The 19,212-nt window shown below is 47.5% G+C and overlaps 1 protein-coding gene across 4 annotated transcripts in view; it reads right to left on the bottom strand.

The window, feature by feature from the left end:
* Positions 1-19,212, bottom strand: part of si:dkey-121a11.3 (uncharacterized protein KIAA1614) — a 33,899-nt gene that overhangs the window by 11,740 nt on the left and 2,947 nt on the right. For all 4 annotated transcript variants that reach the window (XM_035776294.2, XM_035776302.2, XM_035776309.2 and 1 more), the window contains exons 2-4: positions 7,919-8,971; positions 3,275-3,344; positions 2,178-2,318 (exon numbers count right to left, since the gene is read on the bottom strand). In XM_035776294.2, coding sequence (XP_035632187.1) covers positions 2,178-2,318; positions 3,275-3,344; positions 7,919-8,939 — 1,232 coding nt within the window. In that variant the 5' untranslated portion in view covers positions 8,940-8,971. The remainder of the gene's footprint in view (positions 1-2,177; positions 2,319-3,274; positions 3,345-7,918; positions 8,972-19,212) is intronic.

The raw sequence follows: 19,212 nt of genomic DNA on the forward strand, positions 1-19,212 counted from the left end.
GAAAAGTGACCATGGAAATAAAGTGATTGACAGTTGTGAGCCCACACTGTTGGATGGTGGGGAACAAGATACTGCATGGCTGGCTAAGATTCCTCTAGGGAGCTGATGGGAGTATTGTACTGTGCTTTCCTTGTATGGACTCCTCACACACTGGGTATCTACCCCTGGGATAGTGTGGTTGGTGTGTGTGTGTGTGAGGAGGGGAGGGGGGGGGCTGAGGGTAACAGCTGGAAGATGTGTAGCGAAGCATTAGAGGGAATCAGTCTTACCAAGCGTCAAATCACAACTAGGAAGATCCCTCCAAACCAGAGATATTTCCAAATTAAATCAGACCCAACACAGAAACACCAAATGAATTGTTCTTATCCAATGAATAAACAAGACAACGTATGGCACCGCAATCACATCAATCCAAATCACTTCCAATTGGAAGGATTTTGATAATAGTTGGCTGTCATTGAAGGGGGAGGGCATTATTACATCATTTCTGTCATATCACCTAGTGGTTGGTCGGTATCCAAAATGTCCCATCCAATCATTCTAATCTGGAGCGAATGTTGATGCTGTCTGGTGACAGCTGTATGAGGGAACATCCTGCCTTGGTCATGTGAATGTGCTGAGGTAATCAGTAATCACTGCTCCCGGACCATGATATTAGGATTGAGATTGGGGAGGTGTATAATTCCAGCTGGATTGCGTAATGTGTGTTGTGAAAATAGACGTATGAGAGAGAGAGAGAGAGAGAGAGAGAGAGAGAGAAAGAGAGAGAGAGAGAGAACCTGACATAGCAACCTAGATAACCCAATGCCCTAAACCAATTCCCCAATAGGTGGCCCGTGGGCCAAATTCTGCCCGTGGTTAAATTTATGTGCACCCCCTCATTTTCCTTTTAGAATTTATTTTATATCATTTGCTTTGTTGGACATAAGACTGTAAAATCACCAGCAAATCAGCTGTAAGTGATTTTAATTTAGGAAATCTGTTACCAATCTGTTCCCACGCATAAATAGATGTACTCAAGGCTTGAAATTATTCTGTTTTTGTCAAATACTATATATATGTTTGGGCTTCTTGCAGTCAATTTGCAGTGTACAAATGATTTATAACTACAGTACCAGTCAAAAGTTTGGACACGCCTTCTCATTCAAGGGATTTCTTTATTTTTTTACTATTTTCTACATTGTAGAATAATAGTGAGGACATCAAAACTATCAAATAACACATATGGAATCATGTATTATTCTAAAATGTAGAAAATAGTCAAAATAAAGAGGTGTGTCCAAACTTTTGACTGGTACTGTATGTTCCGGCTCCCCGACCATCTGCTTAACAACAACAACAACAAATCAGCTCCCAGCTGAATCCGCCCGCGCCCGCGCCCGCCCGAAACCATTATTATTATTATTATTATACACTTCATTAAAAAGCCTTGAAATTAGAGCAATGTAAAAGTGTCTATTTATATTTTGACGTTTACTACTATTTTAACTGTATCACACCATAATTACTACTATAGTTTTCCGAAAACTACTATTTGAGATATAGGCCAATGCTTACGTTAAGTTGGCTAATGACATACACATGCTCTATAGCTACTTTTGCTAGAACGACTTACCCAGCTGTACATGGAAACGGCAACTACATATTGTATAGTTACTGTGTAGTTACTAGTTAGATAAATGTAAATATTACATACAGAGTACTACATAATGTAGCATCTGTGTAACTAAAGTGTGACCCATAATAGATATGTGACATATCAGCATTTAAAAATGAACAGAGGGCACTGCAAATAGAACATGCTACATTTAAAGCAGTAAATCCAATATGTGTCATATCACTACCACCTGTCGCAGCTTGCTACGCTGAACACGGTCTGTAGACAGACCGCGAGAGAGCCGCAGCACACTTTAACCGGCCAAACACAAGACAGCCGTCCCGGTTGCTCCAGCACAAAAGCCCACAGAGATTCACAGGCCCTGCTGGGCCCCACCGAACAGAAGGGAAGAAAAGAAAATAACGAAAAAAACGCTTTCTTCTTTGGCCTCGTTTGGTTGGCTATGATGCTACAGGTGTCTGCTACAGCTAAGCTCTGCTGGTAAACAGACACGCACACACACCGACGACCCTCAAACCCACACGCATGAACACACCCACTTGCGGAGCAGCAGACTTACGGGTTGTCCCTCTGGACGGGTAGGATGGTGTGGTCGGCCTTGAGTGGGAAGGAACGGGCCTTCATACGGGCTCTCTCCAGGAGCCGCTTGGCCTGCTCATGGCGCGGACTCAGCGGCAGGTCCTCGCTGGACACAAAGGCCCTGTCGGGCCGCACACACACACACACACCACACACACACACACACACACAGGCAGGTTAGGGGGAGGAGGAGGAGAGATGGTAGAGAGGCACACGTCAGCGCCTGTGCGGGAGAGACGCTCATAGAGAAGGGGATTAGGCCGAGCAGGCAGTCACTACTAATTAGGCTGACAAGGGGTGTGTGTGAATCCATGAGTTTTTTGTGTGTGTGTGTGTGTGTGTGTGTGTGTGTGTGTGTGTGTGTGTGTGTGTATCTTTTCATAAGCTATTATCTTGTTTGCCTTTGCTTGTGTTTATGTGTGTGTATTTGTGAATGCGGGAACGAGGGACTGTGAAGCAGTCCCTTTGCCTGTAGACCTATCTGTGAGCGGGGTTACATTTTCCCAACCACCAAAAACACAATTACCCACAGTGCTCAGAGCTTTAACCACACAGCTGCCCATTCAATTTCAACACGACACCTGCTTAACAGGCACTCAATGGGAAAACAAATGAGTGCGTTTCAAATACTAGGTGCCTCACCGGAAAGCCTTTCTCCTGTGTTGAGTCTGTGACTGGGTACAGAGAAGAGAGATATGATCATAATCCTCTTTGGTGAGGAGGGTGGAGCTTTTAGTAACAGCTGTTATAAACACTGTGTCCCTGTCACTAATTGCAGCTTGGGGCTCTAACGCGGGGAGAGATACAAGAGCAAAGCGCCAGAGTCATTGGTGTTTGCTGGTGTCGTGAAAGCATCTGCGGTATCTTCTAGATGTATTAGAGAGGCAGTATTTAGGTTGGGGGTTTGGGTACCCAAATTACATTTGTTTGTGATACATTCATATTTAAGCTATACTGTAGTGGCGTAGCTGGTAAACCCAGTTCCAGCTTTACTCTAACACAATAATCAGGTGTTTTAAAGCAGGGCTGGAGCAAAAGGCTGCATACCCAGTAGCTCTCCAGGAGTTTCTACTGTACCTTTGGCTGTGCTCGGTGTCTTGGAGGGAGATTCCTGAATCCCAGTCACTGTCATTCAGCGCAATGGAACCTATAGGGACATAAATAGACACTGTAACCAGGCAGACATAAGTATAATATCCCTCCAGTATTGAAATGGCGTTGATTTCCTTATTTCTCTGGAAACTACAATAAAAAATCATGAGCAAGAAATATGGAAGAACCGTATTAAGTTTAACTATTTGTTTACTTTCCCTTTGTTTATATAAAGCATGATTCATTTAGCATTGTGGATGTTTGAGGCCATGAGAGTGAGGGACAGAGCAACCCACAGGCAGAAGACAACTTCTGTTTGTGAGACAGTTGCAATTAGACATGCATTACATTCATTAAACATCTGGCCAGCAGTCAGAAATAGCCTATTACCTCCCTACCCTCTTTTTCCTCTCAAGATTTTCTCTCTACTTTCCGTTGTAATTTTTCTTTTTACGTCCTCACATTATGTTGACGTTTTTTTCCCAACTCGTCACGCACCTTGACCATGAGCTATGTGTTGAATGTGAACTGAGTGTTGGGGAAATGTACTCTTCTCTAATAGAACAGGTCCTTCTCAGGTAAACCCCTTTACATCATTGAGGATTTAAAGGGTCTACACGCTGTGATTTTACTACGGTTATCACCCTAACCCCGAGCTGCACCACCGCTCACACATTCGCTAAAATAATCCATGGTTTTAGGTCTAGTGGGTGGCGTAGGCAAGTCAGTTTAAGAACAAATTCTTACATACAATGAAGACTACCAAAAGGCAAAAAGGCCTCCTGCTGGGAGAGCTTCCTACTGCCTGAGCTATGTTGTTGATGTAAATTGATAAGAGCGTGGGGCCTAGGATTGAGCCTTGGGGGTACTCCCTTGGTGACAGGCAGTGGCTGAGACAGCAGATGTTCTGACTTTATACACTGAACTCTTTGAGAGAGGTAGTTAGCAAACCAGGCCAAAGACCCCCCAGAGACACCAATACTCCTTAGCCGGCCCACGAGGATGGAATGGTCCACCGTATCAAAAGCTTTGGACAAGTCAATAAAAATAGCAGAACAACATTGCTGTCACGCCCTGGTCAAATATTTTGTGTTTATCTTCATGTATTGGGTCAGGCCAGGGTGTGGCATGGGGTTTTTGTATTGTGGTGTGTTTTGTCTTGAGGTTTTGGTGTTGGTATTGGGATTGTAGCTTAGTGGGGTATCGAGCAAAGTCTATGGCTGTCTGGAGTGGTTCTCAATCAGAGGCAGGTGTTTATCGTTGTCTCTGATTGGGAACCATATTTAGGCAGCCATATTCTTTGAGTTTGTCGTGGGTGATTGTCCTTAGTGTCCTTGTTCCTGTCTCTGTGTTAGTTTACACTAGTATAGGCTGTTTCGGTTTTCGTTACGTTCTTTGTTTTGTAGTGTTTGTATTTAGATTCGTGTTACGTTTTGGTCATTAAACATGGATCGCAATCTACACGCTGCGCTTTGGTCTGACTCTCCTTCACACCTAGAAAACCGTTACAGAATCACCCACCACAGGACCAAGCAGCGTGTCAACAGGCAGGAGCCACAGGAGAAGCAACAAAGGCAGCAACAGCGGCGCAATGAGGATTGGACATGGGACGATATATTGGATGGCAAGGGTTGCTACACATGGGAGGAGATCCTGGCGGGAAGGGATCGGCCTTCCGTGGGAACAGGTGGAGGCAGCGAGGAGAGCAGAGGCAGCCGGAGAGAGGAGCCGGCGATATGAGTGAACACGTTTGGCAAGGAAGCCCGAGAGTCAGCCCCAAAAAGTTATTGGGGGGGGGCTCACAGGGAGTAGGGCTACGCCAGGTAGGAGACCTGTGCAAACTCCCTGTGCTTACCGGGGGGCGAGAGAGCCCGGCCAGGCACCGTGTTATGCAGTGGTGCGCACAGTGTCTCCAGTGCGGGTGCATAGCCCGGTGCGGTATATTCCAGCTCCTCGTATCGGCCGGGCTAGAGTGGGCATCGAGCCAGGTAAGGTTGGGCAGGCTCGGTGCTCAAGAGCTCCAGTGCGCCTGCACGGTCCGGTCTATCCAGTACCACCTCCACACCCCAGCCCTCCGGTAAGCAGCTCCCCGCACCAGGCTTCCTGTGCGTGTCCTCGGTCTAGTACCACCAGTACCAGCACCACGCATCAGGCCTACAGTGCGCCTCGCCTCTCCAGCGCTGTCGGAGCCTTTCTCCTCTCCTGCGCTGCTGGAGTCTCCTGCCTGTTCAGCGCAGCCAGAGCTGCCAGCCTGCATGGAGCAGCCAGAGCTGCCAGCCTGCATGGAGCAGCCAGAGCTGCCAGTCTGCATGGAGCAGCCAGAGCTGTCAGTCTGCATGAAGCAGCCAGAGCTGTCAGTCTGCATGAAGCAGCCAGAGATGTCAGTCTGCATGAAGCAGCCAGAGCTGTCAGTCTGCATGAAGCAGCCAGAGATGTCAGTCTGCATGAAGCAGCCAGAGCTGTCAGTCTGCATGGAGCAGCCAGAGCTGTCAGTCTACATGGAGCAGCCAGAGCTGCCAGTCTGCATGGAGCAGCCAGAGCTGTCAGTCTGCATGAAGCAGCCAGAGATGTCAGTCTGCATGAAGCAGCCAGAGATGTCAGTCTGCATGAAGCAGCCAGAGCTGTCAGTCTGCATGGAGCAGCCAGAGCTGTCAGTCTGCAAGGAGCTGTCAGTCTGCAAGGAGCTGCCAGTCTGCACGGAGCTGTCAGTCTTCAAGGAGCTGCCAGTCTGCAAGGAGCTGTCAGTCTGCAAGGAGCTGTCAGTCTGCATGGAGCAGCCAGAGCTGTCAGTCTGCATGAAGCAGCCAGAGATGTCAGTCTGCATGGAGCAGCCAGAGCTGTCAGTCTGCATGAAGCAGCCAGTGCTGTCAGTCTGCATGAAGCAGCCAGAGCTGTCAGTCTGCAAGGAGCTGTCAGTCTGCAAGGAGCTGCCAGTCTGCAAGGAGCTGCCAGTCTGCAAGGAGCTGCCAGTCTGCAAGGAGCTGTTAGTCTGCACGGAGCCGCCAGAGCTGCTAGTCTGTAAGAAGCCGCCAGAGCCGTCAGCCTACATGGAGCAGCCAGAGCCGCCAGTCAGCGTGGAGCAGCCAGAGCCGCCAGTCAGCATGGAGCAGCCAGAGCTGTCAGTCTGCATGAAGCAGCCAGAGATGTCAGTCTGCATGGAGCAGCCAGAGCTGTCAGTCTGCATGAAGCAGCCAGTGCTGTCAGTCTGCATGAAGCAGCCAGAGCTGTCAGTCTGCAAGGAGCTGTCAGTCTGCAAGGAGCTGCCAGTCTGCAAGGAGCTGCCAGTCTGCAAGGAGCTGTTAGTCTGCACGGAGCCGCCAGAGCTGCTAGTCTGTAAGAAGCCGCCAGAGCCGTCAGCCTACATGGAGCAGCCAGAGCCGCCAGTCAGCGTGGAGCAGCCAGAGCCGCCAGTCAGCATGGAGCAGCCAGATCTTTCTGTCTGCCAGGATCAGCCAGTCAGCCAGCCTCTTCCAGATCTGCCAGTCAGCCAGACTCTTCCAGATCCGCCAGTCAGCCAGACTCTTCCAGATCTGCCAGAACTGCCAGTCAGCCAGGATCTGCCAGTCGGCCAGGATCCGCCAGTCAGCCAGGATCTGCCAGTCAGCCAGGATCTGCCAGTCAGCCAGGATCTGCTGAGACCACCAGCCAGCCAGGCTCTGGTAGATCTATCTACCTGCCTGAGCTTCCTCTCACTCCTGAGCTTCCTCTCACTCCTGAGCTTCCTCTCACTCCCAAGCTTTCTCACTCCCGAGCTTCCCCTCAGTCCCGAGCTGTCCTTCAGTCCCGATCTGCTCCTCAGTCCAGTGGGGTTCTGGGTGAGGACTACTAGGCCATGGTCGGCGGCGAGGGTGGACTATCCAGGGACGCGAGGAAAGGGGACTAAGACATTGACTGAGTGGGGTCCACGTCCCGCGCCGGAGCCGCCACCATGGACAGACGCCCACCCGGACCCTCCCTATTGTTTTGAGGTGCGTTCGAGAGTCCGCACCTTAGCTGGGGGGGGGGGTTCTGTCACGCCCTGGTCGAATATTTTGTGTTTATCTTCATGTATTGGGTCAGGCCAGGGTGTGGCATGGGGCTTTTGTATTGTGTTGTGTTTTGTCTTGGGGTTTTGGTGTTGGTATTGGGATTGTGGCTTAGTGGGGTATCTAGCAAAGTCTATGGCTGTCTGGAGTGGTTCTCAATCAGAGGCAGGTGTTTATCGTTGTCTCTGATTGGGAACCATATTTAGGCAGCCATATTCTTTGAGTTTGTCGTGAGTGATTGTCCTTAGTGTCCTTGTTCCTGTCTCTGTGTTAGTTTACACTAGTATAGGCTGTTTCGGTTTTCATTACGTTCTTTGTTTTGTAGTGTTTGTATTTAGATTCGTGTTACGTTTTGTTCATTAACATGGATCGCAATCTACACTCTGCGTTTTGGTCCGACTCTCCTTCACACCTAGAAAACCGTTACAATTGCTTAGAATCAAGGGCAATGGTGACATCATTTAGGACCTTTAAGGTTGCAGTGACACATCCATAACCTGAGTGGAAACCAGATTGCATACCAGAGAGAATACTATAGACATCAAGAAAGCCAGTCAGTTGATTATTGACAAGTTTTTCTCACACTTTGAGTTCTTTACTGTACCTCTCCCATTGCACTGGGTCACCTCCTCGGCCCTCTGCTCCCTCTCCAGAGAGCAGAGGGCCGAGGCTTCAGAGAGCAGAGGGCTGAGGCTCACTGGCTCTGGTCCCTGGCTCTTGTTCAGCATCTGCTTGAGGACGCCCCGATTCATCTCCACTCTCTCTGCTAGAGACATGGCACTCCCACTGCTGCACAGACTCTCCAGGCTGTCAGCCCTCCACAGGCCCCCCATTGGCCCCTGGGGACCCAGTTCGCCCATACACCGCCTCAGACCCTCCAGGCTGTCACGGCGTAGCAGCTCCCTGCCCACCCCGCCGTGGGCCCTGGCTTTCCTCTGCTGGCTCCCAGGGGCCCCGGCCAAAGACCTGTCTGGGACCGGAGACGCGTCTCCGTTCAGCAGTAGCGTTTCGGGCCTGGTGGCCTTCCAGAGCCCCTTGGGAGAGACGCAGGGTTTAGCCACATTAGAAGCGCTAACATTATCCGCCAGGGGACTAGAGTTGGCGTTAACATCAGACAGGTTCTCCAGTCTGGAGCCCTCACCCTGTTCATGTGGGAGCATAAGCAGGCTGAAGTCCAACCCACCCGTCCCCACCCCCTCCATCAGGCTGTCTGGCACCACTGGGTGGAGCGTGGAACCCTGGGACTCTGCATCTTCGTCGCTACTACTTGAGCCCCAGCTCACCAGGACAGGACCGAATAGGGAAGAGGACACAGGAAAGGCCTTCTTATCCATGCCTGCCTTGAAAGCCTCCCTCCCTGCAGCCTTGTTGCGTTCAGACAGGGCCTTGACCTTGGACTGCAGGGCCGACACAGCTGAGCCCGGGGGCCCGGGCTGCTGCTGGAACAGGAGCTGGCTAAGGGGGCAAGGGGAGGGCGAGGTGGGGATAGGGGTTGAGGTGGCAGGCTCCGGGCTGGGGCAGGAGGAGGGTTGGTCTTCCATGCCAGGTTGCAGGGTCTGGGGCTTGGCTCTCTGTGGCACACGGGGCATGGGGAGAAAGGAGTCTGCCATGGCTACTTTCTCCATGGCCACATCACACCGTCAGGGGAGCGTCAGAGCTGTGAAGGAGACAAGAGAAGAGATACAAGGGATTTTGGTGTAATTTTCTTTTGCTGACTTAAAAGAGGGACTAAGAATGTAGCGGTTGCTTTAGCGAGCAAATAATTAGTTCATGAACAATAATTGTAATTTTAAGGATGCATGAAATGGCAGTTTTTCTAAATGCCTTTCAAAATCATATCTGTATGTTCATATGACAAATAAATGTTAAATCAAGTTAGAATCCAAAAAGGCATACACCCTGAGAGGAAACTTACTTGTCCCTCAATAAAAAGGAGATCGCCACAAAGGACGTGTCTTTTTCCTGTATTTGTACAAGGTTTGTTAGAGGTTTAAGACAGACCGGGCCTTTCTGTTAAGTAACATGGTGGGCAGACGTACAACATTGCCTGGCAGCTAATTACTTTGGCAACCCTCTCTGATATTCACGTTGAGGAGCCCACTTTTGTCGCAAAGGGGTAAAAACAATGGCGGCACAAAGGCTAGCTAGCATCTTTAAAGAGGTCCCCCAGCAACCAATAAAAGATGTCACAAAACAGTCCGAGAGCAAAGGATAACTACCACCTAGACAACATGAACAGTGTGAATTGTGACCGCCATCCCAGAAACTGTGGAAAGTTTTTTTGTGAAAAGAGAAATCAAATAGGGTAATGTGTCGTATTGAGATAAATTATGTGGCACTCAAAGCTATAGAGAACTGCGGAAAAAATAATGTTTTACAGTACCCCTTTTCAAAAGAGATTGACAAATGTTCTCTCAACTCGAGGAGTGTTCTCTATTGGCATTCACAGCTTGTTTTTCCTCACTTACTATGCAGCCTCAAATCCACAGGAGACCTCTAACTCTAACTCAAAGCCAAACAGAATTAGATACACATCAACAAACATCTCAATCCTATTATTACTGGGTAGAGGTCAACGGTGTTGCAACCACTACATTTAAAAAAATAATTTTCTGCAGTAATATTTGATAAAACACTTTTCAACAGTATGAGGGCCTCAATGGCTGGGGCCACTTGTACAGAACATTTCATCCTTGTGTTCTGACATCATCCTCATGGGTTCTGCTAAATACAGTGTCCGTTGCTGTGTTAGCTTTTCATAACAACTCGGGTTAGTTTAGCCAATGAAAAAAGGGACTGAGAGGCATTTTTCCGGGCCCATAAATTACTTGCTACTCACCATACCCATATTCAGCTACCTTTCTCTGTAACCATACACTGAGTGTACAAAACATTAAGAACACCTTCCTAATATTGAGTTATTGAGTAGTGGATTATTCTTGATACACAGGGGAAGCTGTTGAGTGTGACAAACACAGCAGCGTTGCAGTTCTTGGCACAAACCGGTGTGCCTGGCACCTACTACCAATACCCCATTCAAAGGCACTTAAATCTATTGTCTTGCCCATTTACCCTCTGAATCCATGTATTAATTGTCTCAGCGCTTAATAATCCTTCTTTAACTTGTTTCCTCCCCTTCATCCTCACTGATTTAACAAGTGACATCAATAAAGGATCATAGCGTTCACGTGGATTCACCTGGTCAGTCTATGTCAGGGGTATCAAACACATTCCGTGGATGGGTCTTGTCACGCGCTGACCTTAGAGAGCCTTTTCATTTCTCTATTTGGTTAGGTCGGGGTGTGATTTGGGTGGGCATTCTAGTTTTTCTATTTCTTTGTTGTCCGGGTATGGTTCCCAATCTATCGTTGTCTCCGATTGGGGATCATACTTAGGCAGCCCTTTTTCCCACCTTTGATTGTGGGATATTGTTTTTGCATTTTTCCTGAAGCCTCCAGCGGCAATCCATGGCCCGAAGCCTCCAGTGGCGATCCTTGGCCCGGAGCCTCCAGTGACGATCCAAGGTCCGGAGCCTCCAGAGACGATTCAAGGCCTGGAGCCTCCAGCGACGGTCCCCTGTCCGGCGCCTCCAGCGACTGTCCCCAGTCCAGAGCCTCCTGCAAGGGTCCCCAGTCCGGAGCCTCCTGCGAGGGTCCCCAGTCCAGAGCCTCCAGCGACGGTCCCCAGTCCGGAGCCTGCAGCGACGGTCCCCAGTCCGGAGCCTCCAGCGACGGTCCGGAGCCTCCTGCGAGGGTCCGCAGTCCGGAGCCTCCAGCGACGGTCCCCAGTCCGGGAGCCTCCAGCGACGGTCCCCAGTCCGGAGACTCCAGCGACGGTCCCCAGTCCGGAGACTCCAGTGACTGTCCCCTGCCTGGAGACTCCAGCGACGACGATCTACGGTCCGGAGTCCACAACGATCCACGGTCTGGTTCTTCCGGCGATGATCCACGGTCCGGTTCCACGGAAGCGGAGGGATCAGCGAGCGGAGCGTGGGTGTACATCTGAACCGGAGCCGCCACCGAGGCTAGATGTCCACTCGGACCCTCCCCAATGGAGTCAGGTTTTGCGGCCGGAGTCCGCACCATTGGGGGTACTGTCACGCCCTGACCTTAGAGAGTCTTTTTATTCCTCTATTTGGTTAGGTCGAGGTGTGATTTGGGTGGGCATTCTAGTTTTTCTATTTCTTTGTTGGCCGGGTATGGTTCCCAATCTGTCTATCGTTGTCTCTGTTTGGTGATCATACTTAGGCAGCCCTTTTTCCCACCTTTGATTGTGGGATATTGTTTTTGCATAGTTGCTGTCTAGCCCTGCAGAACTTTACGTTCGGTTTTGTATTTTGTTGTTTTGTCGGAGTTCAGTATTAAAAATCATGAACACTTTCCACGCTGCACTTTGGTCTCATTCATCTTAAAACGAACGTAACAGATCTAGTGTCTGCTGGTTTTTGTTTTTTCCTTTCAATTCAGCCTCAGACAAGAAGGTCAGGGGAGTTCCTTACTAATTAGTGTCCTTAATTAATCAATCAAGAACAAGGTAGGAACGAAAACCCACAGACACTCAGCCCTGCGTGGAATGAGTTGGACGTGGTCTATGTCATGGAAAGAGCAGGGGTTCATAATGTTTTGTGCACTCAGTGTACAGTTTTTAGGCATTCAGTCCACAGGAGTGTTTATTACTGTTAGCAAGGTGACATCATGAAATTCAATCCAGGTTCACCAAACAAACCCTAACAGTACCGTGCTTCTCAAGACGCAGGTAGCCTGCAAACACTGACAGCTCACGAGACAGTGTGCTCACATTAGAGAAAAACACAGTTCTGTTACCTGACAAGATATACAGTGAGCTCCAAAAGTACTGGCACAGTGACACTTTTTTTTGTTGTTTTTGCTCTGTACTCCAGCACTTTGGTTGTGAAATGATACAATTACTCCTCCTGTCTCAGCCTCCAGTATTTATGCTGCAATAATTTGTGTCGGGGGGCTAGGGTCAGTCTGTTATATCTGGAGTATTTCTCCTGTCTTATCCGGTGTCCCGTGTGAATTTACGTGTGCTATCTCTAACTCTCTCTCCCTTTTTCTCTCTTTCTTTCTCTCGGAGGACCTGAGCCCTAGGACCATGCCTCAGGACTACCTGGCCTGACCTTGCTGTCCCCAGTCCACCTGGTTGTGCTGCTGCTCCAGTTTCAAACGTTCTGCCTGCGGCTATGGAACCCTGAACTGTTCACCGGACGTGCTACCTGTCCCAGACCTGCTGTTTTCAACTCTAGAGACAGCAGGAGTGGTAGAGATACTCTGAATGATCGGCTATGAAAGGCCAACTGACATTTACTCCTGAGGTGCTGACCTGTTGCACCCTCTACAACCACTGTGATTATTATTATTTGACCCTGCTGGTCATCTATAAACATTTGAACATCTTGGACATGTACTATTATAATCTCCACCCGGCACAGCCAGAAGAAGACTGGCTAACGTGCTTCTACACCTGCATTGCTTGCTGTTTGGGGTTTCAGGCTGGGTTTCTGTACAGCACTTTGTGACATCGGTTGATGTAAAAAAAAAAAAGGGCTTTATAAATACATTTGATTGATTTGATTGAATTACTACGAGGTTAATGTGCAGACTGGCAGTTTTAATTTGAGGGTATTTTCATCCAACAATTTCGAAATTACAGCACTTTTTGTACATAGTCCGCCCATTTTAGGGGACCATAAGTACTGGGACAAATTCACTTATACAGTATGTGTATTGAAGTAGTCAAAAGTTTATATTCCTAGCACACAATGATTACATCAAGCTTTTGACTACAAAACTTGCATTTTCTGTCTGTTTGTGCATCTGTAACTTTCTCACTCATCATTATTCCCGATGTATTCAGGACTATCCGTAATCATGGTAGCATCCACATGAATGTAGAAGCGTTTAGAAACATCTTCTTTTCTTATTTACAATAAAAGTGACTCCAAAACGACACAATAGATGACTTACCATTAATTACTATTGGACACAACATAATCTGAAACAACCAAAGCAAACAGCAAAATGCATCCAACAAGTTTGCAGTCACAAGCTTTAATACTACTTTCATACACACAAGTGAATTTGTCCCAATACTTTTCTATCATTTCAAATCCAAAAACCACTGGAGAACAGAGTCAAAACAACTTTTGGAGTTCACTGTGTTGCCCCTATGACTGAGAAACCAGGTGAAGGAGGTTTACACAGATGTAAAAGGGAAAGGGAAGAATTAGGGAAGATTGACAGAAGGACCGTACACAATGCCACAAGGCTATAATGTAGGATACCATATAGCACAGTACAACACCACCAGGAAAATATCTGTTATAGGCAATTCCACGGTAACAGATCGATGCTGACTCTGATTTTTCACAAAAGTATGCCAAACAAAAACCATTGATTGCAAAGTTATACAAACCATACAACTCTGTACAGTACAGCACAGTAGAGTATAGTTTAGTACAGTACAATAGAGTACAGTACAGTACAATACAGTAAATTATACTATACTCTACTCTAGTGTGCTCCACTGTACTTAACTCTAATGTACCATGCTCTACTGTACGGTGCTGTCCAAACTTGTGAAACAGACGTCTATGATTGGTTCAGATTTGGACTGACCAAATTTCAACATCCATGGATATCCGGTGTTGGTTGATGCTCAGTGGGTGAGCGGGCTGGTTACAGGAAATGGAAAGAGAGGGGGCTCATGGGTAGGTGTCAGTAGAGAGAGAGACAGGGAGAGAGAGGGAGGGGTTGTCCAGACTGTTTAAACACTCTTGCTTTAACCACCAGACGACAGAAAGAGAAAGAAAACAGTTATGAGTTGAACGTAACATTATGCCAGTAGAAGGGAGGGAGGACTGTAGCGGGAGACCCAACTGTGGTTTGTGAATACTATAAATTCCCATTGTAGCAAATTGAGTGGCAGTCATTCTGTTACAGATTTTTTTTGGGTCCTTCTGTTACCGATTTAACAGAATGACACATTTGAATCACTTAATAAATCATAAACTAAATTGTTATTAATAACAATATAACAACTTGGTTGGTCTACCTTTACTTGTTACTTCTGTGAACTTTGATTTCCTCCCTCCTCATGATGGAGAGAAATTCAAAAATATGTTCAAGGTGCTACACATTGAATTTTTGTATTGTAATTTCAAAAAATGTCCATAATATATCTCCAGTAATATTGGAATGATAGTGTTTCACAATATTACTTACCTGCCAGTGTTGTGTTTGGCTGTGATATTAACCTCTTGATTTCTCCCGCCAGAGTGGCATCTGTGTTCAAAATGTGAAAAGCTGTTTTGACTTTGTGGCTGTGTTATCTACTGGAAATTGGGTCAAGCAGCCAATGTAGAAGTGGCTCTGTCATTTCATGGCTGCTGAAATTCTACACTGTTGGCTCAATTTCCGTTTATGTGAGAAAACCGACACTGAAAAGTGTAGGATATCATTGTACCATCTAAATCGATGTGAAATATATTTTCAACAACAAAAAATATAGTTTTTTTCAAGCGGTTTGAAGCTGGTCGACCTCAACTGAAAGTAAAAGGCTCAAGCGCGAGTCTTCGTCATGTTACGAGGAAAAAGGATGCAGGGGAACGGGAAATTAGTTTTGAATGCAGCCTAGTGCTGTTGCAATTCATCTAGCTTCCACGTAGGGGAGAACTTCTAGGTGTAGTGCCTTTAAAGATATTTCGTTTTTTTGGTAACAGAATAACAAGACACTAGATATTATTTATTAAAGCTGCAATTGACTGTAAAAGGTGATACACGTATATATATCTTAAAGGTGCTAGACAGGATTTTTATCATTTCTGTATATATCTGCAGTAATATTTCTTAAAGCGGCAATCAGCAGTAGAAACCATAACAAAGCGTTGTACCAGCCTCTGTTTCTGAACAAAGAGCCATTAATGTAAGGACGGACCACCCATGATATCAAAATGATAGTTTTAACCATGTTTAGAGGGTATAGTGTTTGTTTACATGTTTTGGAGTAAAACAAGCTTATATTTGGGGTTCTGCTGGGGTACAAATGTTGAACTCAGCTCATGAGGCATTTATAAGTAATATTCTTCAAGAATCAATGGGTACAAAGAAAGACGTAGCAACAGCTGATTGCCCCTTTAAAATTATACAGAAGTACAATAATTTCTGCAAAACTAAATATAAGTGTTGATATCAGTTGGCAGGGGTCTTTGCTTCAACATGATTGTGTTTTTATGTATTTATAACACCTTTTAAGACATTTTATGCTTGATGATTAAGACCCCTTTTCCATCTGTTTGACCAGAAATCAAGGCCTCTGCTTATTCCTATTTGGCAGGCAATACGCTCGACCTCATCTTTACTAGATGCTGTTCTTCCACTAACCTCATTGCAACTCCCTCCAAGTCTCCGACCACTACCTTGTATCCTTTTCCCCTCTCGCTCTCATCCAACACTTCCCACACTGCCCCTACTCGGATGGTATCGCGCCGTCCCAACCTTCGCTCTCTCTCCCCCGCTACTCTCTCCTCTTCCATCCTATCATCTCTTCCCTCTGCTCAAACCTTCTCCAACCTATCTCCTGATTCTGCCTCCTCAACCCTCCTCTCCTCCCTTTCTGCATCCTTTGACTCTCTATGTCCCCTATCTTCCAGGCCGGCTCGGTCCTCCCTCCCGCTCCGTGGCTCGACGACTCATTGCGAGCTCACAGAACAGGGCTCCGGGCAGCCGAGCGGAAATGGAGGAAAACCCGCCTCCCTGCGGACCTGGCATCCTTTCGCTCCCTCCTCTCTACATTTTCCTCCTCTGTCTCTGCTGCTAAAGCCACTTTCTACCACTCTAAATTCCAAGCATCTGCCTCTAACCCTAGGAAGCTCTTTGCCACCTTCTCCTCCCTCCTGAATCCTCCTCCCCTCCCCCCTCCTCCCTCTCTGCAGATGACTTCGTCAACCATTTTGAAAAGAAGGTCGACGACATCCGATCCTCGTTTGCTAAGTCAAACGACACCGCTGGTTCTGCTCACACTGCCCTACCCGGTGCTCTGACCTCTTTCTCCCTCTCTCTCCAGATGAAATCTCGCGTCTTGTGACGGCCGGCCGTCGACCCTATCCCCTCCTCTCTTCTCCAGACTATTTCCGGAGACCTTCTCCTTACCTCACCTCGCTCATCAACTCATCCCTGACCGCTGGCTACGTCCCTTCCGTCTTCAAGAGAGCGAGAGTTGCACCCCTTCTGAAAAAACCTACACTCGATCCCTCCGATGTCAACAACTACAGACCAGTATCCCTTCTTTCTTTTCTCTCCAAAACTCTTGAACGTGCTGTCCTTGGCCAGCTCTCCCGCTATCTCTCTCAGAATGACCTTCTTGATCCAAATCAGTCAGGTTTCAAGACTAGTCATTCAACTGAGACTGCTCTTCTCTGTATCACGGAGGCGCTCCGCACTGCTAAAGCTAACTCTCTCTCCTCTGCTCTCATCCTTCTAGACCTATCGGCTGCCTTCGATACTGTGAACCATCAGATCCTCCTCTCCACCCTCTCCGAGTTGGGCATCTCCGGCGCGGCCCACGCTTGATTGCGTCCTACCTGACAGGTCGCTCCTAACAGGTGGCGTGGCGAGAATCTGTCTCCTCACCACGCGCTCTCACCACTGGTGTCCCCCAGGGCTCTGTTCTAGGCCCTCTCCTATTCTCGCTATACACCAAGTCACTTGGCTCTGTCATAACCTCACATGGTCTCTCCTATCATTGCTATGCAGACGACACACAATTAATCTTCTCCTTTCCTCCTTCTGATGACCAGGTGGTGAATCGCATCTCTGCATGTCTGGCAGACATATCAGTGTGGATGACGGATCACCACCTCAAGCTGAACCTCGGCAAGACGGAGCTGCTCTTCCTCCCGGGAAGGACTGCCCGTTCCATGATCTCGCCATCACGGTTGACAACTCCATTGTGTCCTCCTCCCAGAGCGCTAAGAACCTTGGCGTGATCCTGGACAACACCCTGTCGTTCTCAACTAACATCAAGGCGGTGGCCCGTTCCTGTAGGTTCATGCTCTACAACATCCGCAGAGTACGACCCTGCCTCACACAGGAAGCGGCGCAGGTCCTAATCCAGGCACTTGTCATCTCCCGTCTGGATTACTGCAACTCGCTGTTGGCTGGGCTCCCTGCCTGTGCCATTAAACCCCTACAACTCATCCAGAACGCCGCAGCCCGTCTGGTGTTCAACCTTCCCAAGTTCTCTCACGTCACCCCGCTCCTCCGCTCTCTCCACTGGCTTCCAGTTGAAGCTCGCATCCGCTACAAGACCATGGTGCTTGCCTACGGAGCTGTGAGGGAACGGCACCTCAGTACCTCCAGGCTCTGATCAGGCCCTACACCCAAACAAGGGCACTGCGTTCATCCACCTCTGGCCTGCTCGCCTCCCTACCACTGAGGAAGTACAGTTCCCGCTCAGCCCAGTCAAAACTGTTCGCTGCTCTGGCTCCCCAATGGTGGAACACACTCCCTCACGACGCCAGGACAGCGGAGTCAATCACCACCTTCCGGAGACACCTGAAACCCCACCTCTTTAAGGAATACCTAGGATAGGATAAAGTAATCCTTCTCACCCCCCTCCTTAAAAGATTTAGATGCACTATTGTAAAGTGGCTGTTCCACTGGATGTCATAAGGTGAATGCACCAATTTGTAAGTCGCTCTGGATAAGAGCGTCTGCTAAATGACTTAAATGTAAAATGTAAATGCATTTTTGGATGGAAAATGGTTGGGAAATATATATACAGTAAGCCTTAAAACCTCTTAAGGATGCCGCCCTTTTTTTCAATTTTCGCCTAAAATGACATACCCCAATCTATCTGCCTGTAGCTCAGGCCCTGAAGCAAGGACATGCATATTCTTGGTACCATTTGAATGGAAACCCTTTGAAGTTTGTGGAAATGTGAAAGGAATGTAGGAGAATATAACACAATAGATCAGGTAAAAGATAATACAAAGAAAAAACAACCGTTCGTTTGTATTTTTTTGTACCATCATCTTTGAAATGCAAGAGAAAGGCCATAACGTATAATTCCAGCCCAGGTGCAATTTAGATTGTATCCACCAGATGGCAGGAGTGTATGTGCAAAGTTTTAGACTGATCCAATGAACCATTGCATTAATGTTCAAAATGTTGTATCAAGACTGCCCAAATGTGCCTAATTTGTTTATCAATAACTTTATTAATAACTCATGTTCAAAATGGTGCACTCTCCTCAAACAATAGCACGGTATTCTTTCACTGTAATCACTACTGTACATTTGACAGTGCGGTTAGAATAACAAGAATTTAAGCTTTCTGACAATATCAGATATGTCCATGTCCTGGGAAACATTCTTGTTACATACAACCTCATGCTAATCGCATTAGCCTACGTTAGCTCAACCGTCCCGTTGACAGGACACCGACCCCGAAGAAGTGAAAAAAAAAATGATAGACTGTATTTGACACCATTTGTTGTGCCCCACAAACTTCACGTGTAAATGCTCATGGGGCTTTTTACATGGAAATGCCCTCATGCACTTGATTAACTGGAACCTGACATAAAAAGTCACACACAGCTTTGATTGGGATTGTGTTGAAAGTCTTTAAAAATAGTAACTTATTAAAGGTGTCTTGTCAGACCGGTCTTAAACCCCTTCAACTCTCTACTGCCTATCAAGAAAGACCAGAGCCCATATTCACATATAGCCTCAGAGTACAAGTGCTGATCTAGAATCAGTTTTCACCTTTTGAGCATAATTAATAATATTACACGGACGGACGGACGGGGGGGGGGCTTGATCCTAGATCAGCGCTCAGAGACACTTCATGAAATGGATACTACGCCGTAGGGTTTTAA

The sequence above is a fragment of the Oncorhynchus keta genome, chromosome 1, assembly GCF_023373465.1.
Source record: "Oncorhynchus keta strain PuntledgeMale-10-30-2019 chromosome 1, Oket_V2, whole genome shotgun sequence".
Taxonomy (NCBI): domain Eukaryota; kingdom Metazoa; phylum Chordata; class Actinopteri; order Salmoniformes; family Salmonidae; genus Oncorhynchus; species Oncorhynchus keta.